The sequence below is a fragment of the Carassius auratus genome, chromosome 24, assembly GCF_003368295.1.
Source record: "Carassius auratus strain Wakin chromosome 24, ASM336829v1, whole genome shotgun sequence".
NCBI classification, from domain to species: domain Eukaryota; kingdom Metazoa; phylum Chordata; class Actinopteri; order Cypriniformes; family Cyprinidae; genus Carassius; species Carassius auratus.
Genome location: NC_039266.1, coordinates 10,689,131 through 10,712,286, shown reverse-complemented (window position 1 = coordinate 10,712,286; position 23,156 = coordinate 10,689,131). Strand labels below are relative to the sequence as shown.

Genomic DNA, 23,156 nt, shown 5'->3' with positions numbered 1-23,156 from the left:
TACAAATGGATTCGCCACACTGAGTCATACATTACATGTCAATTTACTTAATGTGATGGCCATTAATCTTCAGCGCTTACAGAAAAAGATGATGAAAACTAATTTCAATGTATTTAAATCAGTAAGCCGAAAATGCACTAAATTGCTGAAATAATAAGTAAAAGTAAGAAGATGGCAATTACTCAAGTGTCCCCTCTGGATTTTGACTTAACTATGGCCTATTAGCAAGACTACACTAATTTACAGCACTATCAGACACCTTGTCCACATTTCCAAGGCCACTTTGCAGCTCAAGACAAGCAGAATGGACCTTTAACCTGGCCAAGAAAGGTATGAAGTCAGAATGCAAGCTGAGCTGCAAAATGATGATAAGAATGATAATAATAATAATAATAATAATAATAATAATAATAATAATAATTCACACAGTACAGATGAAAGTTTTCTGTATCACTGTACTAACCTGTATGATGTCTGGATCAGTCTCCTATCCTAGATCATTACAGGAAGGATAGCTTTACGTTCAGAACTTGAGATTTCAACTCAGTAAAAAATAAATAATTAAATGGAAAGATGTAATAGTCAGGGGCAGAATAACACTCTAAAATTCTCAGTGAACTGCAATACTAATTTAATTTAAATCACAAACAAATCACTATTTTTAGTAAATCATAAACATAGAGTACAGTCAAACAAAGTATTCTTATTAACGTTTTTTTTAGTAAACAGATCACTCTTATAAAAGTTTTCTTTACTAAATCAAAAACATTGACCACAAAGAGTGTATTCTGTTTTCTGAACGAATGACTCTTATGAACAGTTATTCTTCGTGAATCAAAAACATGCATCATAAACATGCATCAGTGTAGTGCTATTCCTGAAACTTATGAGCCAATTTATTTATATATATATTTTTTTTGTGAATCCGAAAACATTCAGTGCAACCAGCCTAATACCTGTACGAATGGCTGTAATGAGTCAGTTATTCTGGGTGAATCAAACATATATATCCTACAACAAACTGCACCTATTTCGGTATAGTTACTTATTGGTGATTCATGTGATGTGTACAGTAGTTAAATACACATATTCTTATTTGTGTCATATTTTATAACAATAAATATATAAAATGTTACCACATATTTTATTTTATTTTAAAATGAATGGCAAATACTGGATTGTGAATATTCTGCCTCCAAAAACAAGCAGTTATTTAAAAAATTTTTGCAAGAATAAAAAAAAAAATTGTTATGAAAGCATCTTGTTATTTGCCAAAAGAATTGCACTTCCCAATATTTATTCCTTAAAAGAACTGTTAACAGAATCATTAAGGAACCAGAATTACTGGCTGTCTTACAACTGGCAGGTGATGGAGAATTATCAGGTGTTGCAGAATTTGACGCTATAAGGATTAGCAATTCATTGCAGCATTCCCATAAACATTATCATCAATTTATAAAGGCAGATTGATCATGAATGCTCTCAATTCAGCATCTATACCCTGGAACTAAAGTATTCAAGAAGCATGACTAAGGCAATCATTTATTAATTTGTCATGGTAATACTTCTTCAGCTAACGATTCTCTTAAAACTAGACTCTATTTGCATTCTAATACCCCATGTCAGATTAACAAGAAAACCCCTGCCACGCAACCACACGTATAAACCTGCTAATGTTCTATCGACAAATATATTAGGTTTCAAAGATGGAGTTTTAAACGATTTGAGAGGCTTTCATAGAAAATGAAGTACATGTGCATGTGTTTCATTGATATTTGATGTGGGAAAAAAAAGGAAATCAAATAATTCCAAGAGGGAAGAAATCATATAATCAGCCAACAAATGGATAAAATTCAGTCAACCTGATTTATTATAGAACTATGTTTTACTCTGTGGTACAGAAGAACAAGTCACACCCCATATCAGTACTTCTATTGAAAGAGTCTACAATCGATCCAGTAAATCTATAAATAAAGTCTGAAAGTGGATCAAAATTTCAGATCCTGAAGATCTATTAGATTGGGTCGGACCACAATATTAATCTAATAGCTGTCACTGAGGACATACTATGCACGGAACATCATCACGTTATTACCTGACTCTTCCATGCTGGAGTTCAATGTGGAGTCAATTTGCTTTTCTTAAAAGAGATAAAAGATTCCATAGAGGTGGAGCCCAATTAGCCCTGAGGTTAACAATGTAAGAGTAACTACCCTTTCTCCTAATGGCCTATTAGCACGTGTTTGGCGAGTGTGTCCAGAATGTCTATAGATGTCTTAATGCTAATGGTCTTCTTCAGACTGACAAAGACACTTCTAACATCAACAAAGGACAATTTCAAAGGTATTTCATATTGTTAAGTGTGAACAATGCCATCGGAAATCTGGTGCACATCAAACCAGCAGACCGAGACTGCTAAAGGTGTGATCACACTTGTAGTTCAGTTCGTTTGATTTTTAGGTCCGGACCAAAAAGCTAAATTATACATTTGGTCTTGGTCCGCTTTGCATTCACACTGGCATTTAGCAAACCTAAAGACACCACACCTAAAGGCATAGTGATACATTCACAACCTGAATTACGGATTGAATTACATATATATTGTGATGGAACACCCCAAGCAAAAGACCACACCTAATGTCGTCTGCTGGATTAAGCACACTCATTCTTGCGTGTACATGTTATTTTATTTTCACCCCTTGCAAACTCACAAGGAGCTCATAAAAGGCACTTTACCTCATCGTTGCTCCACGTTTGCCCTCTGCTCATTTTATTTTGGTTACACCGTGTCAACAAATAATGTTATATAGCGTCGCATTTTGTCATTACTTCCTGTTTTTGGGTCACTTTGAAGTATTTGTTTCAATTTTCCGTTCATTTTCATTCCATATTGCTAAAGCTGGTGTTGATTGATCATACAGTATTTAAACATATAACACCGAAAGTTAAGTAAATTATCAAGTAGCTGTTATGCTAGAAAAACAACAAAAAACAACAAAAAAAAAAAAAAAAAGAGAGGCTGATGAAACCTTATGAGATCTCCATGTAACAGCCATCGAGTCTGTGTGGGGGAAGAATGTCAGCTCACCTGATGCAATGTCCACGCGCATGTTTTTCTGCTGAGTGACGTTAATGTGCGCTGTGACTTTTCCGTCGTTTAGAGCCAATTCCAGCATTCCATCTGCAAAGGAGCTGAACAGGAGCAGGCCGCTGGGGTTCCAGGTACGGAACTGGAATCCCACAGACACCATATTGTGGTCCCTCCTCCCTGGCAGCTGCAGAAAGCTGGTACCGTTGAAGAAGACGGGGAACGTGTGCGTGTCCACACAGGAGAATGTCAGGTTCCGCTGAAAATGAGGCAGGAAACACTTTACGTACAGCTGTTCAAAATGCAGTATTACATAATTGTTTATGAATCAAATAATTTCACGGCTGAACTTAGCCCAGCTAAAACCATCTAAGACCAGTTTCTATTTTGCAAAATTGATGTCCCTTTAAAGCATCAAATTTGATGTAGCCCACTGCATATTGTGTTTGTTTCTCAGAAGCAACAGCTTTAATAAACGTACAAAGCTGTGAACTAAAGTAACTAGAAAATAAATCTGCGTCTGAAATGGTGGAGGACCTTTCATGTGGAACATGGTCTTAAAGAAAGATCTCTCAAAGTGCTGCTACAGCATGTTCCCAACCATGCCCGTCGATTTCAGAACCTTAAGCTGGAAAAGGGGCCACATGGAAGCAACGACAAGAGTTTTATTCATAACTCTCTAGCTTTACGTCCTTCTAAATGGTAATTTTGAGCCACCAAATGCACTTCAGACTCCCATCACAATGAAATAGAAAAGTGCACTCAGCCTTCCTCAACACTTCATAACAGAACCTCCGCCCATGTGATGTGTTTTATCAACCTTGAACATAATCCTTCAGACATGAATAATAATTCAGAGCCTGTCTATGGTGGACACGTCAAATTTGGAAATGAGAAGAATTGTGCTATTTTCTTACTATTAAAAAGATAGTTCAGCCAAGAAATTTCAATTCTGACAATCATTTGCTCATCTGGTTCCAAACCTGTATGACTTTCTTTCTTCTGTGGAACATATTTATAAGAAAAGAAGGTTTTTGTACAATGAAAGTGAGTTGTTTTGGAACTCAATGATGTTCACTGACTTTTGTCAGAAAGAAATAAAGTCATGGAGTAAACAATGATATAATTTTCATTTTAGTTTTCATTTTGTGCAGTACAACCTTGATTGGTTTATTTGTCAAAAACTAAATCTCAGGAACAAAAGAGACATGAATCTAATTCAACCATATTTCCATTTAACATAATGCTTGTCAGATGTTCTGTGACATGATGTGCTTGTGTAAGTGTACGGTAGAGATAAGATTGAAATTTTCATCAGAAAAAAACATTGTGTCTTCATGTTTGTGGTTCCATTAATGAACCACAGAACACGGATATGCTTATCGGATATAATGTGCAATTATTGCATTCTCCATATTATCACAGGCAGTGAAAATTAGATTATTATCAGTGCTGACACCAGTCATCAAATCTGTGTGGATGATTAACATTCCCATCAGCTTGTTGAAACAAATTAAACGGATCCATACAGCATAGATATGAGGTTTAAAATGCGAGCTCCATCAATATCACGTCTGAACCGCTCTACATTCTGAAGAGTCAACCTTGCACAGTTCTTCATGGTCATACACCTCCACAAAACCTTCCAGGCAAAAACAACCCACCCAAAGTGTTAAATATGCACAGAACTGCCACGTTATGCACTCAAACTCTGATTAGTCAGATATGGTTTGTGGAGTTGATTGAAAAGGGAAGAGGCTTACGAAACTAGAAGAATCCAGTTTTTTTCGTCTGGCCAGGTCAGTGATGTTCTCTCCATTGTAGTTTATGCTTTCCATGCAGCCTTTGAAGTTTCTTCTTCCTCCTGAGACTGGCTTCCCAGAATAAGGCATTCCTCCGAAAGTCAGCTACATGGAAAAAATCAGATGTAAATCAGAAAACAGTATCAAAGTATTGCAATCCGCCAAGTCTAACACAAAAATATGTACTGAGTGTTAAGTAAGATGGTTTGTAAACTAAATGGCCTCCTTCATCTAGTAAACTGTGTGCAATATTTTATTACATTACAATTGCATATAAGAGCTGTTCATTTTTTATATGTAATAGTAGATTTACAACCTTTTGGTTAAATTTTGGTTAAAGCAAATTAACACAGGTCTATAAATATATGCCATGCATGTTGGTAAATTGACAGTGTAAAATATAATGCAAATTATTCAGCAAAAGATTAGGCAGGTTTTTTTTTTTTTTTTTTTTTTTTTAAATGGTTAATGTGTATTTTTTTATATGTAAATATATATACATTATTCAATAAATAAATAATTTGTTTTAATAAATATTTTGCTTGCTGGTATATGAAAATGCAAATATTGTGCAGTAAAATAAGGTTTTAATTTCTGCATATTTTTTTTCTCATTCTCATTCTCGTTTATGTTCATATTTTAATTTTTAAATGTGAATGAATGGTTCCCATATTCACCAATGATTAAACATAGTCACAACTTTCTTCTATATATTTTCCCTATACATTTCTATTGTCCTGTTTTCAAATTCAACTGATAGTACGCTTGTAAATTTAACTGAAATTGAAACTATGAAATACAATAAACAATATTACTATTACTTCTTAGCCACAAGCAAAAAATCTCAGCTTGCAACAGCAGGGTAAAATTATAAATATTTTTTTAAAATCAGATCAGATATGCTTATTAAGTACTATAATTCAAACAATTTCAAATAGAGCCCAGAAAGAAGCACTAGTGCTTCAACAAAATAGTCGATAAATGCAGTTGTTTGTAAATGCAGACTGCACTCCAGCAGAAAACGACTCACCAGTTTGGATCTGTTCTCGGCTCAATTAATCAGACACTTTCACTTTAATTGGGGTCAATTTGTCTTAGACCAACTGAGCTGTAACCAGTCCTGTAGCATCCAAAAGTGCCAGGAGCATCAGTGCTAAGTGAATAGATAAGCGTTTGCTCTCGGACCATATTTTTTACGTCAAAAAAAAAAAAAAAAAAAAAAAAAATCTATTTCCTATACATTTCTCTACAGCACTTGTTAATATGATTTTATTTCTGTTTGATAACATTAATATCCTGCTACATTTTATTGGTGAGGATTAATCCTGTGCAGAGAAGCGGATTTGAAACGTCCCATGCTGAAAAGAATGACAAGAGATAAAAAATCCCTCTGCAAACAAAGTTTATCACAGTGCAAACCTTCCTGAGACCAAAATTTCTTGGTGTGACTTCATAGCTTTTTATCAAGCCTGAGCTAGAGATCTTTGGATAGGGTGACAACTGCAGTGTGACCAGAATCCTACAGAAATCCTTGAGATTTCGGAGATAATTACAGAACTTCTATTTTTGAGTATCTTAACAGCCTGTGTGGAAATGAGATAAAATCAAACTGATGTAAAACTTGACCTACACAACATATGCTGTATTTAGGGAGCTGGTGTCCAAAAACCAGGCATTTTAACAAGGTTAGAGAGAGTTTCTAATGACATAAATAAAAATCCTGTCATCATTTAGACCTACTCACTCTATCTTCCCAAACCTATAGAGTACCTTATTTTCTTTTCCATAAAATGGAAGTAAATGGGGACTGGAGATGCCAAGTTCTACAATGATCAAAACCACATACCATTAAGAAGTCCATGCTTTATATCACAAGTCTTCTGAAGCCACACAGTAGTAACAGACTAGCACTTTGTTTGAAGAAAAAAACAAAATGACTTCCTCTCTGCCAAGTCAAATAAAATATGATGTCAGAAAAATTACAGATTTTCACATGTTGGTTTAAATAACAGAATAGCACCAAACCATCATTAAAAGCATGAATCAGCTTTGGTGAGAATTACATTTGTGCTTATTTAAAGTGAGAATTCTCACAGTATTTCCTGTTTATTGTCATATTTGTGAGATAAATCTTTCTCAAGGACTATTAAATATGGTCACACTTTATTTTAAGGTCCAATTGTTGCCATCAACAAATCATTAACTATGACTTTTTCCCCAACAAACTCCTAATTTGCTGCTTATTCATAATAAGGTAGTGGTTAAGTTTAGGTATTGGGTAGGATTATGGATGTAGAATATGGTCATGCAGAAAATGTGCATTATAAGCACTAATAAACAGCCAAAATGTGAATAACAGGCATGTCAACAAGCAACAACAGCAGTTAATAGTGAGAACTAGTCTCTACAAAAGTGTTACCTTAATACTTTTTTTAAATGACCTGTTATAGTGAGTAAAATTTTGAGCTTCAGCATTCCCATAATGCACCTACTTGTTAAATGAAGTTCAGAGCAATAAATCATTCACATTCTCAGTTGTACCTCATAGTCCAGGTCAAGGTGGTCAAACTCCCCGTTGGTGCGGAAGTGCTGAGTATGCTGATCAAGGGTGAAATTGACATTTCTCCTGTAGCGCTCAATTACTACAGAATGCCAATGATGATCGTCCAGCAGACTGCCGCTAGTCACAGATGTATGGCCCAGGATGGAGCCGTACTGATTACTTCCTACAGTTTATTAGACATGGGAGACCATTGTTAATATCAAACACACAATATCTTCACCTTCACTGAAGAATAATTGATGGGAGGAAGTTCTGAAGCCGTCTTCACATGGCATATGAGATGTTTATGTCCTTATGATATACAAGATAATGGGTTTTTGTGTTTTACAGTCTATGAGTATTTCTTTTCCCTCTGGCTAGGTTTTTCTGCAATGCGGGTCCATGAGATATTAAAGGGATAGTTCACACAGATGAAAATTCACCCTCATGTTGTTCTAAACTTCTTATTCTTTGGAAAATTCAATGAAAACCTGTGTGTTTTTGGACCCCATTGACTTATATGGACAGGAAAAAAACAACAACAAAAAAAAAAAAACTATTGAAATATAGAAATATTTTGTGTCCTCGAGTTTGGAGTCAGCAATGTCACATGATCCTTCAGAAATCATTCTAATATGCAAATTTGCTGCTCAAAATAACTAATGTTATCAATAACAAGAAACATAAATGTCTTCACTTTTTGATATTTGATCAATCAAATAAATGCATCATTGCTGAACAAACATATTAATTTATAATTTAAATACAGTACATCATTTATATAAATAAATAAACAATAAATAAATAAATAAATAAATAAATAAATAAATAAATAAAAAGTCTTAATAGACCCATTTTATTTTTTGCATGAACTATTCTTTAAATGTAACTAATTTTTACCAAAGAGTCAATGAGCATCAAACAATCAATTATATTTTAGAAGACAGCAGGTATAAAGCCAATAAATAACGTGAAGAAATACTTAATGCAGCACATCAATGATAAAATTATCCCCAAGATACACACAAGCGCACCATAAACACAACAGATATCTATTATAGGCCTCTACATCAGATTTACCGAGGTTTATCTGCAGCAGTAGCCGGCCTCTCCTCAACTCCAAGGTAATGTAGTCACCCTGTTGCCCCTCTCCGTGCAGAATCACCCCTTCGCTCTCTGATGTTTTAAACTTCAGGGCTATTACGTCCTTCAAAATCTTCATCTTCTTCATTTTGAAGCGGTAAGAGATCACCCCCTGCCCGTCAAAATTAATCACATCTGCCCCTGTTGACAGGAGAAAGAAAGACAGGAGGAGGAAAAGAGATTAGCACCTCTGAGGTGACTAGGTGTCATGCCCATTTTTGGCTAAATAATCGGTTGAGTGACTGTTCTATAGATTGCTTGGACGAAAGCATGGTGAAGTTCACGGATAAACTGCGGCTGGGATCAGGTGATAAACTATAGTGAGGAAGCAGAAAATTGCAGTGGGCTATTAGATGCTGACAAAGCCTTTCTGCTTATTGCGCAGTGGAGGAGGATTTTTGATCCCTGTCAAGGCTCGGAATGATGCATACCGGAAGTTATGAATGTAAATTCCTTTCGCGGCATCTCTCGCTCGCTCTCTTGATTTCATCTCCTGCACTGACACGGCATAACCTTTGGATATATTACACAAGCTCACAGCGCCTGATGGCACTTGATTGCTTTGCAGACTATCTTTATATCATTCAGAAGTCATGCAAAATCTGTGAGCAGCATGAGAAGGTAATTATAAAGAGAGCTACGGCAATCTGAGAACAGAAAAATACAGACGTCATCGTGTTCCCTTCCACCAATAAGATTGAAGTGGCATGTTTATTTGCTTGCATTATTGAGAGATTGATTAGGTTTGATTTGAGCTTAATTAAAATGTAAATGACGGTGCTGATTTTGCTATAGGCTTGTGACTGCAATAACTTTGGACTAAAAGATTCATAAAAGGGTAAATACTTATATGTACAGTATATAAATTCATGTCTTGATGGGAAATGCAATCTGCAGCAGTATACACAAAGTTACAAAAATATATAATAAATATAATATATGCAGTATGTGTGTAACGAGGAGTCAGAAGTGTTCGGATCCATGTGCAGAACTTTATTAAGAGAATGGTCATACAGGCAGAAATCAGGAAACGGCATCAGGTATGTCAGGGATATCCAGAATTATTAACGGCAACAAGCAGAGATCAGGGCAGGCAGCAGAGAATCAGAGTCGGTTTAAACAATCCAAGATCAGACACGGGAAGAACAAACACCCAGAAGACAAAGGAGATCATTGTGGACTTCAGGCGGACTAGGAATCATGCACACACACCCATCTACATCAACGGAGCTGTAGTGGAGCGTGTGTCGAGTTTCAAGTTCCTTGGCATCCACATCTTTGATGACCTCACCTGGTCCCTGAACACCTCCACCCTGGTCAAAAAGGCACAGCAGCGCCTTTACTTCTTACGGAGCCTTAAGAAAGTTCACCTGAGTCCCAGGATCCTTGCTGAATTCTACCGCTGTACCATTGAGAGCATACTCACGAACTGCATCTCAGTATGGTACAGCAATTGCTCTGCATCTGACCACAAAGCACTCCAGCGGGAGGTGAAAACTGCTCAACGGATCACCGGCACCCAGTTAACTTCCATCGAGAACATTTATCACAAGCGCTGTCTGGGCAGGGCAAGAAACATCATCAAGGATGCCTCTCACCCTAACCATGGACTTTTCACCCTCCTTCCATCCAGCAGGCGTTACAGGAGCCTACGCTCTCGCACTAGTAGGCTCAGGAAGAGCTTCTTCCCCGAGGCTGTGACACTTCTGAATGCAACATTACCAATCTAACCTGCATCTGCTCTCTTACTGCACTGGTCACAGTAGTTTACATATATTAGGGCTGTAGTCGAGTCCAGTGTTGGAAAACACTAGGCGCGCCACTTTCTCCTTTTTTCCGAAGCACACTGTAGCCTGCGCTCACGCTCCGGTGGCTTCTGCTGTTGCTAGGCAATCATGACCCGCTCTCCATGAAGACGCAAAAGTTTCAGCAAAAAATAAATGGATTTCCAGCACTAAACATCCCTTGCAGTAGCTCTTCATTTAAAAATGGCTATCCTTGTAAAGCTATGATCATCTGTTTCTCCATTTTGGCTTAGCTTTCAGTATTGTTCTGGGAAAGGATGTGCATGACCAGCGGTGCACTTGCTGCGTTCTGAAAAGTTTAAATTAAATTTTCTTCCTGTTAGATTGTGTTTTATTTACGTCTACACCTAGATAACCTTAAACCTTAAAGCCCAGTTGGAGCAGTGCTGAGGCCAAAGCCATAAGACCCAGCATCCTCTCAAAATTCTTGAGAGGAAAAATGCTGCCGACCCTGAAAACCACTGCTGAGTGTTGTATTCGCAGTGCACACTCTGACGTCAGTCGCGCTGTCATTGATACAGAGTCCAAATCTGTCCCCAGAAAATACATTTTCTGGCAAAGAGACAGTGAGCTCTTGGTCCAGTTGATTTGGAGACCCAAGTCCTTAAATTGGCTGAGTAATAAAGCTTTGTGCGCGTTCAGCTCTGCTTCTGACTGCGCTAGAATTAGCCAGTAGTCCAAATGGTTCAAACTTTGCATCCCCCGTTGTCTCAGGGGAGCGAGCGCAGCTTCCATGCACCTCATGAATGTAGAAGGTGCCAAAGATAGACCAAACGGCAGGACGGTGTACTGATAGCTCTGACCCTCGAAGGCGATATGCAAGAAAGGCCTGTGATTGGGAGTTATTTTTGAATGACCTCTGAATGAGGGCTTTGTTCAAATGCCTGAGATCCAAGATGGGTCTGAGACTGCCATCCTTCTTCGGAACGAGGAAATTTCTGCTGTAGAAACCTGCATCGCTCTGGATCAGCGGGACGGTTTCTATAGCACCTTTTCTCAGCAGTTTCGCAATCTCGGCATGAAGTAGATGTGCTACTTCTTCTTTCACTGTGGTTTCAGCCCTGGCTCGAAAGTGCGGGGTCTGCGAGTGAACTGCAGCGAATAACCTCATTTTATAGTGTTCATTACCCAATCTGACACGCCCAGGATCATTTCCCATGCTTTCATGCTTAACGCTAGGGGGAGAATGGTATCTGGGCTCTGGTTGCTGTGTGTGTGCGGCGCATAGCATACAGTGTTTGCTCGTGGGTGTGCACTCAGGGAGGCACACACGCTCTCTGCACACAGAACAAATTTTGTGTATACTGATGGGTTTTCTGCACACAAAACGCGTTTTGCGTTTATTAATGGGGGCTCTAAGTGAGTGAGTGTCACAGAGCAACCCGTGTTTGTGAGTTGGGGTGAGCACTGTACAGCGGGCACATCTCCTACATATAAAACACACGCGGCATGAGCCGGTTTCATTGATATTGGCTGTGAATGAGTGTGTGACACTGAACGGGCAGTGCTTATGTGTAGGGGTGAGCACTGGGACGTGGGCACATTTCCTACATTTACATCTGTCATTAACACCTTCGGCATGAGCCGGAAAGACAGACATAATGCTCTTTTTGAGTTTTATCTGGGTGGCCGTGAAACCGGCCTTTGGGTACAGGCTTGTAAGCTTTGTCCGTCATCCACCAGAAGGCAGTCACAGATGTGTTGCTACCGGTTCCTCGATGGCAGGAATGGAGAGGTAGCCTTTGTCTTTCATGCCGCAGCCTAGCAGAAAATGGCACCTTCCAGATTTTAGTTAACTCCTCGTGGAGTTCCCGCAGGAAGGGAGCAGGCTTCTTGTGAGGCGTCGAGTATAGCCCGGGGAGGAAACAGCCATCCAGCCTGCTGGGCATGGGTTCCTCAGGCAAAGACCAATCGAGGCCTCGAAGTGACCTTCTTCAACGCTGTAAGCGGCAGCACTGGCACGTATTATATGAACACGCACACACATATACAATCATTACTCACCCCTCCTGTTTCAGTTTGTGCTGCTATCGGCATAGCGGGTGCACACGCTTGCTTGGTGGCACTCGGTCAGTCATCCACCCTCCTTTCTCTCCCTCAGTTATCATGCCATCCATATAAATCACACATAAACTTTGTCTATTGTTCTATGTTTTGTTTAATCGTCTGCGTTACATGTTCCCATAGCCGGGTTACTAGATGCCGTGCTGGCGAACTAGAGGTTTTGGAAGGCGATCGCTTTTGACGTCATCGGTTGACGACGCGCCAGCGCGGCAGCCTAGGGTCCGGTGAAACCATGTCTGTTTGTGTGGTGGGGTACCCGAGTATTTCGATCTGTAAATAGAAACAGATTGGTGACAACTAATATATGGTGGTTTTGTATTGTGGTTGCAAATGAGTGATGATTTGTTTTAATACATTACCAAGTGAAGTTTTGTATAAATCTTAAAGTGGATGATTAAATAATACTGGTGGAACTTACCTATTAAGGGGTCGTGCCTGAAAATGGGCGGAGTTTGGTCTTTAAATCTTTGCGCTAGACTTCAGATGGGGCTTGTTAACCAAGTCGAGCAGACGTGCTGTTGAGGTGCCGTGAGCTAAGAAAAACCCCTTCGTATATTGGTAGATACAAGTGGAAAATTTGTGTATATTTATTATACCGTTATTTTGTTATTTTGTTTTTATACATATTGGTTTGGACTGAGCACTGGTCAATATCTACACTGCTGGACTGTTGTTTTATCGGTGCACGTGTGAATAAAACACCAAGTTACACTGAAGAAAATCTGCGGGTTAAGTCATCTCTTTTGGTCTCGTTTTGTTGGGGTTTTGAACATTAACACGTCCCGCAGTAGACTGAGGAGACCCATTCTGGGCCTATCATAGTCTGCTGCATCACATTTGGTGGCAGCGGTGGGATGGCTTCCCGTAAGAAAGCACCAAAAGGCAAGAGGCCTGGTCTGCGCTCACAAGTAAAGTGGGTGGTTAAAGGGGAAGAGACCGGAGACAGCTTGACATCGGAAGGAGAGGAGGCGTCATGGGTAGATCCTCCTGAAGCGTCGAGCAAACCCGGCTTAGCACCGACCGGTGGACCATCCACAGTACCCAGCGGGGGCCTGGCGAGCCTGATGAGAGATTTCCTTGAGGCGCAGCAAGTGAGGGAGGAGAGATATGTGCGGGAGCTGCAGGGCATTCGTGAGTCAATCCAGCAGACTGTGAGATCAACCGTAGCAACTCCGAGTGACATGGGGAGCATACATATGAATCTCCCAACGCCGGGGCCTTCAGGAATATCCACATCACCAACCAGGTCACTAACACAGCATAGAGGGCCCATACATCGATCAGAGACACCGGTGCCTGTCTTGCAGCCAGGGGACGACATCGAGAGTTATCTGAGGAGGTTTGAGCGATTGGCCCGAACGTGGCAGTGGCCAAGGGAAGAGTGGAGCTGTCGACTCGTACCTTTACTGACTGGGCAAGCACTTGAGGCATACCTCGCAATGGATGAGAATCTCGCAGATGGCTACGACCACCTTAAGGACGCCCTACTGCAGAAATTCAACATCTCAGCCGAGACGTATCGTCAGCGGTTTCGGGCAGTGAACATCCCAGAGGGTGAGTCACCAACCGAAACATACCATCGTCTGCGGAATCTTTTCCAGAGATGGGTGCGTCCTGATCTGCATTCTAAAGAGGAGATCGGGGAGCTGATCATCCTGGAACAGCTACTTCGTGTACTGCCATACGACAGCCGTACTTGGGTAAAGGAGCATGAACCAGAATCAGGATTAGCAGCTGCAAAGCTAGCCCAGCAGTACCAGAATGCCCATCGATCTGGCCCGCGCACTCAACCTGTCAAAGGTAAAGCACGGTTTGCACACACAGATAGCAAGGTAATAACATGCTGTTGGACATTACGGTAAATGGACATGCGTTAAAGGCAATGCTAGATACTGGTAGTGCACTCTCTCTAATTAAATCATGCCATGTTGTTAATTTTGACTATGATACCACCACTAAGGTACAATGCGTGCACGGGGATGTAAAGCCGTATCCAAAGGCTGAGGTGTTGGTGGGTGTGCAAGGTCAGATGTATCTTTTAAGAGTGGCAGTAATTGACACCTTACCGGCCGACATGATTCTGGGGAGAGATCTCCCAATTTTAAGTGAACTGGTGAATGAGAGGGGAAACCAGGTCACTGAGGTGGGGAATACCATGCCTATGTGTTCCTTTCTGGTAGTAACAAGGGCTCAATCCAAGGCGGGTCTGCAGCCTCTGCCAGACTTAGACAATAGTCTGTTGCAGGGCGGGACCAAAGGCCCAAGAAAAACACGTCGTCAGAGGCGACTATGTAAATATATGGGTACTCCAGTCTTCAAACCCGATACGAAAGGGCTTGAGACTCATGAATGGCAGATCCCAGAAAACCTGGCTGAGTTGCAAAGGGGGGATGAAACGTTAAAAGCCTTGTTCAAAAAAGCTGAAGGGTTAAAGGAATCTAAGATGGAGGAACAGTATGTGATAAACGATGGTATTTTGTATGCCCAAACTGCTGATGTTCTACGTGTGGTTGTACCCTTGTCTTGTCGACCCCTTGTGTTGTATCTAGCACACACCATTCCATGGGCAGGTCATTTAGCACTACAAAAGACATACATGCGTATTAGTTCACGGTTCTACTGGCCAACCATGTACACTGACGTGCACACATATTGTACCACATGCTCAATATGTCAAAAGACCAGTGCTGTACGTCAGCGTTGTAGAGCGCCATTGCAACCATTACCTGTCATTTCCACCCCTTTCCGTCGGATCGCCATGGACATTGTGGGCCCGCTAGAAAAGAGCAGTGTAGGGCACCGATACATCCTTGTCATCTGTGACTATGCCACAAGATATCCAGAAGCTTTCCCACTTCGTACCATTACTACACCAAAGGTCATTCACGCTCTCATCCAGCTGTTTTCTAGGGTAGGCATCCCAGATGAGATCCTCACTGACCAGGGGACAAATTTTACCTCTCAATTGATGAAACAGCTTCATCAGCAACTGGGCAGTACAGCCATTCGAACGACCCCCTACCATCCGCAGATGGATGGACTGGTGGAGAGGTTCAATCAGACGCTGAAGGGTATGTTGCGGAAGTTTGTCGCAGACACAGGACGCGATTGGGATAAGTGGCTGCCATTTCTCCTGTTTGCCTACCGGGAGGTACCGCAGGCATCAACAGGATTCTCACCCTTTGAACTTCTCTACGGCTGGCAAGTCCAAGGACCTCTGGACATCTTAAGGAAAACCTGGACCAAACCAAAGGCCGAAACAGAGGAGAGAGGTATCGTAAAGTTCATCCTGGAGATGAGAGACCGGTTAGAGACCTATAGGGAACAAGCCAAAGAAAACCTCCAAGAAGCTCAAGCAGGGCAGAAGAGGTGGTATGACCAGCAAGCCAGACTGCGCCAGTTCCAGCCAGGACAGAAGGTACTGTTACTCTTACCAACTTCAAGCAACAAGTTGCTCGCCAAGTGGCAGGGGCCGTATACTGTGGTGAGGAAGATGGGTCCGGTGACGTATGAGCTTAACCACCCGGAAAAGAGGAAGACCCACCAGACCTATCACATCAACCTGCTGAAGGAGTGGAAGGAGGGAACAGTAAGCCCCAAAGATATGGTATTGATGGTGAGAACCGTAGAGGAAGAGGATGACGAGCCTAGCCCAGATATGCAACCGCAGAGAGATGCTGCAACGGTGATGCTGGGTCACCTGGATGAGCCACAACGGGTAGAACTGCAAGATCTCCTCCATCAGTTCCCATCACTGTTCCGGCCAAGGCCTGGACGGACTGAGCTCATCCAACATACCATACACCTCACTAATCAAACTCCCTTTAGACAGCAACCATACAGAATCCCAGAACGATTACAAGCTTCGCTAAAGGCAGAAATAGAGACTATGAAAGAGTTGGGTGTCATTGAACCTTCCCCTAGTGAGTGGAGCAGCCCGTTAGTCATGGTACCAAAAAAAGATGGATCACTGCGTGTCTGTGTTGACTTCCGTAAGCTGAATTCCCAGTCGAAGTTCGATGCCTATCCTATGCCAAGGATTGATGACCTGTTGGAGCGAATAGGGCAGGCCCGGTACATTACGACATTGGACCTTTGTAAGGGATACTGGCAGGTGCCCCTCGACCCAAACTCCAAGCCTCTTACTGCCTTTAGAACACCAGTTGGATTATACCATTTCACCGTTCTACCCTTTGGTCTGCATGGGGCACCTGCCACCTTCCAACGACTAATGGATCAGGTACTCCGGGGCTGTGAAGAGTGGGCGGCAGCCTACCTGGATGATGTAGTCATCTACAGTCATAACTGGAAGGACCACCTAAGCCATCTACAACAGACCTTGGAGAGAATCCATACAGCGGGCCTGTCCTTGAACGTGGCTAAATGTGAGTGGGCAAAGCGAGAAACCAACTACCTGGGGTACCAATTGGGCAATGGTGAACTACGGCCACAGGCATGTAAAGTACAAGCATTCCGGGAAAGTCCGAGACCTAGGACGAAGAAGGAAGTCCGGTCCTTCCTGGGTCTTGTGGGTTGGTACCGCCGGTTCATCCCGGATTTTGCCTCAATCGCAGTACCACTGACAGACTTACTACAAAAAGGGGGGAAGAACCCGGTGAAATGGACAGAGGCCTGCGAAAAAGCATTCAATTCCCTGAGAGGGAAGATGTGCTCCGCACCAGTGCTGCAGAGTCCGGACTTTAACCGCCGGTTCCTGGTACAGGTGGATGCCTCGGACAAAGGGATTGGAGCAGTGCTGGCCCAAGGGACTCTGGGGGCAGAGAAGCCTGTGGTGTTTTTGAGCAGGAAACTATTGCCCAGGGAGACCAGGTACTCAACAATCGAAAAGGAATGCCTTGCAATAAAGTGGGCCCTCGAAGCTCTACGATATTACCTCCTGGGGCGGGAGTTTGACCTGGAGACTGACCATCGGGCACTAACTTGGATACACTCTATGAAAGACCACAATGCAAGAGTGACTCGATGGTACTTGGCTCTCCAGCCGTTCAGATTCCAAATCCGTCATTGCCCCGGGAGAAAGAACCTTGTGTCCAGGTTCCCGGACAGTGCGCGGCTTGAAGAGGGGGGAGGTGATGTGAAGAAGTGACCTTCTTCAACGCTGTAAGCGGCAGCACTGGCACGTATTATATGAACACGCACACACATATACAATCATTACTCACCCCTCCTGTTTCAGTTTGTGCTGCTATTGGCATAGCGGGTGCACACGCTTGCTTGGTGGCACTCGGTCAGTCATCCACCCTCCTTTCTCTCCCTCAGTTATCATGCCATCCATATAAATCACACATAAACTTTGTCTATTGTTCTATGTTTTGTTTAATCGTCTGCGTTACATGTTCCCATAGCTGGGTTACTAGATGCCGTGCTGGCGAACTAGAGGTTTTGGAAGGCGATCGCTTTTGACGTCATCGGTTGACGACGCGCCAGCGCGGCAGCCTAGGGTCCGGTGAAACCATGTCTGTTTGTGTGGTGGGGTACCAGAGTATTTCGATCTGTAAATAGAAACAGATTGGTGACAACTAATATATGGTGGTTTTGTATTGTGGTTGCAAATGAGTGATGATTTGTTTTAATACATTACCAAGTGAAGTTTTGTATAAATCTTAAAGTGGATGATTAAATAATACTGGTGGAACTTACCTATTAAGGGGTCGTGCCTGAAAATGGGCGGAGTTTGGTCTTTAAATCTTTGCGCTAGACTTCAGATGGGGCTTGTTAACCAAGTCGAGCAGACGTGCTGTTGAGGTGCCGTGAGCTAAGAAAAACCCCTTCGTATATTGGTAGATACAAGTGGAAAATTTGTGTATATTTATTATACCGTTATTTTGTTATTTTGTTTTTATACATATTGGTTTGGACTGAGCACTGGTCAATATCTACACTGCTGGACTGTTGTTTTATCGGTGCACGTGTGAATAAAACACCAAGTTACACTGAAGAAAATCTGCGGGTTAAGTCATCTCTTTTGGTCTCGTTTTGTTGGGGTTTTGAACATTAACACGTCCCGCAGTAGACTGAGGAGACCCATTCTGGGCCTATCATAGTCTGCTGCATCACACATGCACCTCATGAATGTAGAAGGTGCCAAAGATAGACCAAACGGCAGGACGGTGTACTGATAGCTCTGACCCTCGAAGGCGATATGCAAGAAAGGCCTGTGATTGGGAGTTATTTTTGAATGACCTCTGAATGAGGGCTTTGTTCAAATGCCTGAGATCCAAGATGGGTCTGAGACTGCCATCCTTCTTCGGAACGAGGAAATTTCTGCTGTAGAAACCTGCATCGCTCTGGATCAGCGGGACGGTTTCTATAGCACCTTTTCTCAGCAGTTTTGCAATCTCGGCATGAAGTAGATGTGCTACTTCTTCTTTCACTGTGGTTTCAGCCCTGGCTCGAAAGTGCGGGGTCTGCGAGTGAACTGCAGCGAATAACCTCATTTTATAGTGTTCATTACCCAATCTGACACGCCCAGGATCATTTCCCATGCTTTCATGCTTAACGCTAGGGGGAGAATGGTATCTGGGCTCTGGTTGCTGTGTGTGTGCGGCGCATAGCATACAGTGTTTGCTCGTGGGTGTGCACTCAGGGAGGCGCACACGCTCTCTGCACACAGAACAAATTTTGTGTATACTGATGGGTTTTCTGCACACAAAACGCGTTTTGCGTTTATTAATGGGGGCTCTAAGTGAGTGAGTGTCACAGAGCAACCCGTGTTTGTGAGTTGGGGTGAGCACTGTACAGCGGGCACATCTCCTACATATAAAACACACACGGCATGAGCCGGTTTCATTGATATTGGCTGTGAATGAGTGTGTGACACTGAACGGGCAGTGCTTATGTGTAGGGGTGAGCACTGGGACGTGGGCACATTTCCTACATTTACATCTGTCATTAACACCTTCGGCATGAGCCGGAAAGACAGACATAATGCTCTTTTTGAGTTTTATCTGGGTGGCCGTGAAACCGGCCTTTGGGTACAGGCTTGTAAGCTTTGTCCGTCATCCACCAGAAGGCAGTCACAGATGTGTTGCTACCGGTTCCTCGATGGCAGGAATGGAGAGGTAGCCTTTGTCTTTTATGCCGCAGCCTAGCAGAAAATGGCACCTTCCAGATTTTAGTTAACTCCTCGTGGAGTTCCCGCAGGAAGGGAGCAGGCTTCTTGTGAGGCGTCGAGTATAGCCCGGGGAGGAAACAGCCATCCAGCCTGCTGGGCACGGGTTCCTCAGGCAAAGACCAATCGAGGCCGAGGTCCCCGAAGGCCTGGGTGAGAAGGCGGAGAAGCTTCACGTCGAAGCTAGACTGCACACTGCTCGACTCTTGTGTGGAAGGGGCGGGGTCCGGGTTGGAGCCTGACCATCCTTAGCTCTCACAGGCTAGAAGAGAGCAGCTGTCCTCTTCTGCGTTGTCCACGTCAGACTCGAGATGCACGGCGGGGGGCTGGCCGGCCGCGATCGAAGAGGGGGACTCAGAAAGCGATGCACACGGGGAGTTAGCCTGCATGCGAGCACTCTCAGGGATATCCTCCAGAGAAGAACTGTGAACGGCTCTTTTTATGACATGGCCCAGAAAAGAGAAGAGGAGGGCTGGGGTCCACGTCAAAGGAGGCTAGACGAGCCCGAAGGGTCGACATAGCCATGGCATCGCATTCCGGGCAGCCGCCTTTGGAAAGTGGGTGGTTTCTTCCCAGGCAGGAAACACACAGGATGTCATAAGAGAACATCAAATTCTAACCAATACATAATGTAATGATTATGTTAATTGAATATAACAATTGGCGTATTTGAAAAATACACAAAAATAACACGAGGAGTATGTTTTGGGTATACAGTAGGTGTTATTTTCAAGTCAGACAATGAGTAAGATACTTCCATTATTTGAATGGATCGTTCATGCATTGTATGAATTCCTGAGGTATGTAAAATCAATTTGCATTTATCAGCTTCCATTAGCAGTGTAAATTGTAAAATGATGCAACAACTGTAATTGTTCTACATGCACAACGTAGGTGAGAATATGCATTCAGTATAATCTGTCATGTATACAATCACCACGGGATGCCTTTAGTATGAAGCGTCTACTACAATTGTGTGTGTGCGTCTGTAGAGTACAGTCTGCATGTGGAATTAATTCAATTCTCTCCATGCTCCCTGCTGGGGACTGATTACTATACTAATGCATGAGTATGTGTGCTGTGTCTGGCCAGTTGCTCTTCCACTCCTCTTGTCTCTCTCTCTCAATTGCCAATCCCCTTCACCTCCATCACAAATGCATTCATCCGTTCTCGCCCGACCAACAAGGTCAGAGCACTGCATTCATTCTCATTCTGTGCTTCATCTCCACTGCAGGTCTTGCTTATCTAACTCCCATTCTTTCCCTCTATTCTTCCTGAGAAGGGCTATCTCTATTCCTTTACTGTACATCTTATTTATTTTCACTCAACACTCAACATTTTCCTGTCTGAAGAGAAACTGAGTGGTGGAAATGGTCCTTAAAAAGTGTTTTTGTACTTATTAATATATTCCTGTTCTGTCTAGGAACATGTGAACTGGATATTAGCAGCTTCTTGCTGGTCATTAGCTAGTGTAAAATGGTTTAAGACAGTAATTGGTTGGTTTAAGCTTGTCATTAATTTGATTAAACTGGTTTAAGATGGTTATTATCTATTGTACGCTGGTTTAATATGGTAATATGTAATATATTATTAGTTGAATTAAACTCGTTTAAGATGGCAATTAGTTGGTTTAGGATGATCATTAGCATGTCTAAAATGGTCACTAGCTGGTGTAAGTTATTATTTGCTTTGGTATGGTTATTGGTTGGTTAAGATGATCATTAGTTGGATTAAACTGGTTTAAAATAGTTATTACCTAGCATAAAATGGTTTAATATGACCATTACCTGGTTCTACAGTAGGTGGTCATTAGCTGTATCAAACTGGTCATTATTTGTTTTACTATGGTCATTAGTTGGTTTAGGATGGCCATTAACTGGTTTTAGATGGTCATTAGTTGGATTAGGAAGGTCATAAGATTGTTCAGGCTGATCATCATTAGCTTGTTTAAGATAGCTGATTCAAGCTAGTCATTAGCTGGGGTAAGGTGGTTATTAATTGCTTTAAAATGTTCATTGGCTGGTTTAAGAGAGTTATCAGCAGGTTCAAGTTAGTCATCACCTAGTCTAAGATGGTTTAAGAAAGTCATTAGCTGGTTCAAACTGGTCATCATCTTGTGTAAGTTGGTTCAAGGTCATAAAATGGTTTGGCTTATTATGACCAAATGTAAACTGGTTTAAGATGGTTTTCAGCTGGTTCAACTTGTTCATTAACTAGTGCATGCTGGTCGGTAGCTGGTGTAAGCTACAGTAGTGATTATCAGGTTCAAGCTGGTCACCAACTGGTGTTTATCAATTTAACATGTTAATTTGGAATGATAATTAATATCATTAGTAGTAGAAGTTTTATTATATTAATACTGAATATTAAATAATAACACAATAAAAATTAATCATGCCCACCTGACCAAAATGTGAATTCTTTAACAAGAGATTTCAACAGTTTTTTTAGATAGCCCTTGTTGCATGTTCAGCAGGTCAGCCTGGTCCAGCTAATGATCGGTTTAGAACAGGAAAAGGCAAGCTATCCTCTTCCAAAACACAACTAACCAAATTTAATCTGGATTTCCCAGCAAGGTGAGAATATGTTTTCATATTTCACCCTATTCCCTTTTAAAAAATACATCTGGATATGGCGGCACAACTTTATCGGCATCTGTGATCACCTTCACAAGGTTTTGAAGGAATATGAGCGGTTTCAACAGCAAGGAGCAAATGTGGATGAAACACTTTCTGTCAGGAAAATCAGTGCAGCCAAACCCCCTCTGCTCCTCACAAGTAGGGAAACAGCTTGAGGAATGATACATATCTAAAGCTACCAGGCTTCATTCATACTTGTCATAAACACAAACATTCAGAAGAGCCAGGCATCAGATTTGTGTACACTATCATTATTTCAAAGGAAGCATTAAAAACAGAAAGAAAAGAAAAAAATGTATTCCAAGTTGCATTTTTTTTCCATCTCATGATTTGCATTGACTGATACCTTTCAGACAAATGAAAATCCAGCAAGCTGTCTCTGTAAAATGATTAAATAAAATAGCTTATCCTTTAACCACAACATGCTAAGAAAGATGATCAAATATATGTAAATTTGGTGTTCAGTAAGTACTTTGTTTGTTTTTTCCATGCACCTTGTTAGTTATGTGAAGTTGCAACTCTACAATACCACGCAAATGTAGCCATGCAGGGTCCAAAATGAACACTCTGAGTTCAATTTAAAAAAAAAGAAAGCCTTGTATTCTGTTATTCTATTTGACAAATTATATTGCCAAAGGGAAATAAAATATTATAAATTAAGTTATTAAACAAATTATAATACATTCTACACATTTAATTAAATTAACATTACCATATTTATAAAATTAAAACAATATAATATTAATATAATTATAATAACTTAAGAAATAGCAATTTTTTTGTGTTTCATTTATTAAATAACAGCAAAGGGGCATTATTATAATATACATACAATTATTATATTAATTATTATATACTATGTTATTAATGTTATTATTCTATTTTATACAAATTAAAAATCATGAATATAATTTTCTCAAAACAATGTGCACAAAACTTTC

The 23,156-nt window shown here is 41.4% G+C and overlaps 1 protein-coding gene across 1 annotated transcript in view; it reads right to left on the bottom strand.

The window, feature by feature from the left end:
* Positions 1-23,156, bottom strand: part of cntnap2a (contactin associated protein 2a) — a 343,240-nt gene that overhangs the window by 152,096 nt on the left and 167,988 nt on the right. The window contains exons 5-8 of the mRNA XM_026200982.1: positions 8,513-8,716; positions 7,432-7,616; positions 4,852-4,995; positions 3,089-3,347 (exon numbers count right to left, since the gene is read on the bottom strand). Of these exons, the coding sequence (XP_026056767.1) occupies positions 3,089-3,347; positions 4,852-4,995; positions 7,432-7,616; positions 8,513-8,716 (792 nt within the window). The remainder of the gene's footprint in view (positions 1-3,088; positions 3,348-4,851; positions 4,996-7,431; positions 7,617-8,512; positions 8,717-23,156) is intronic.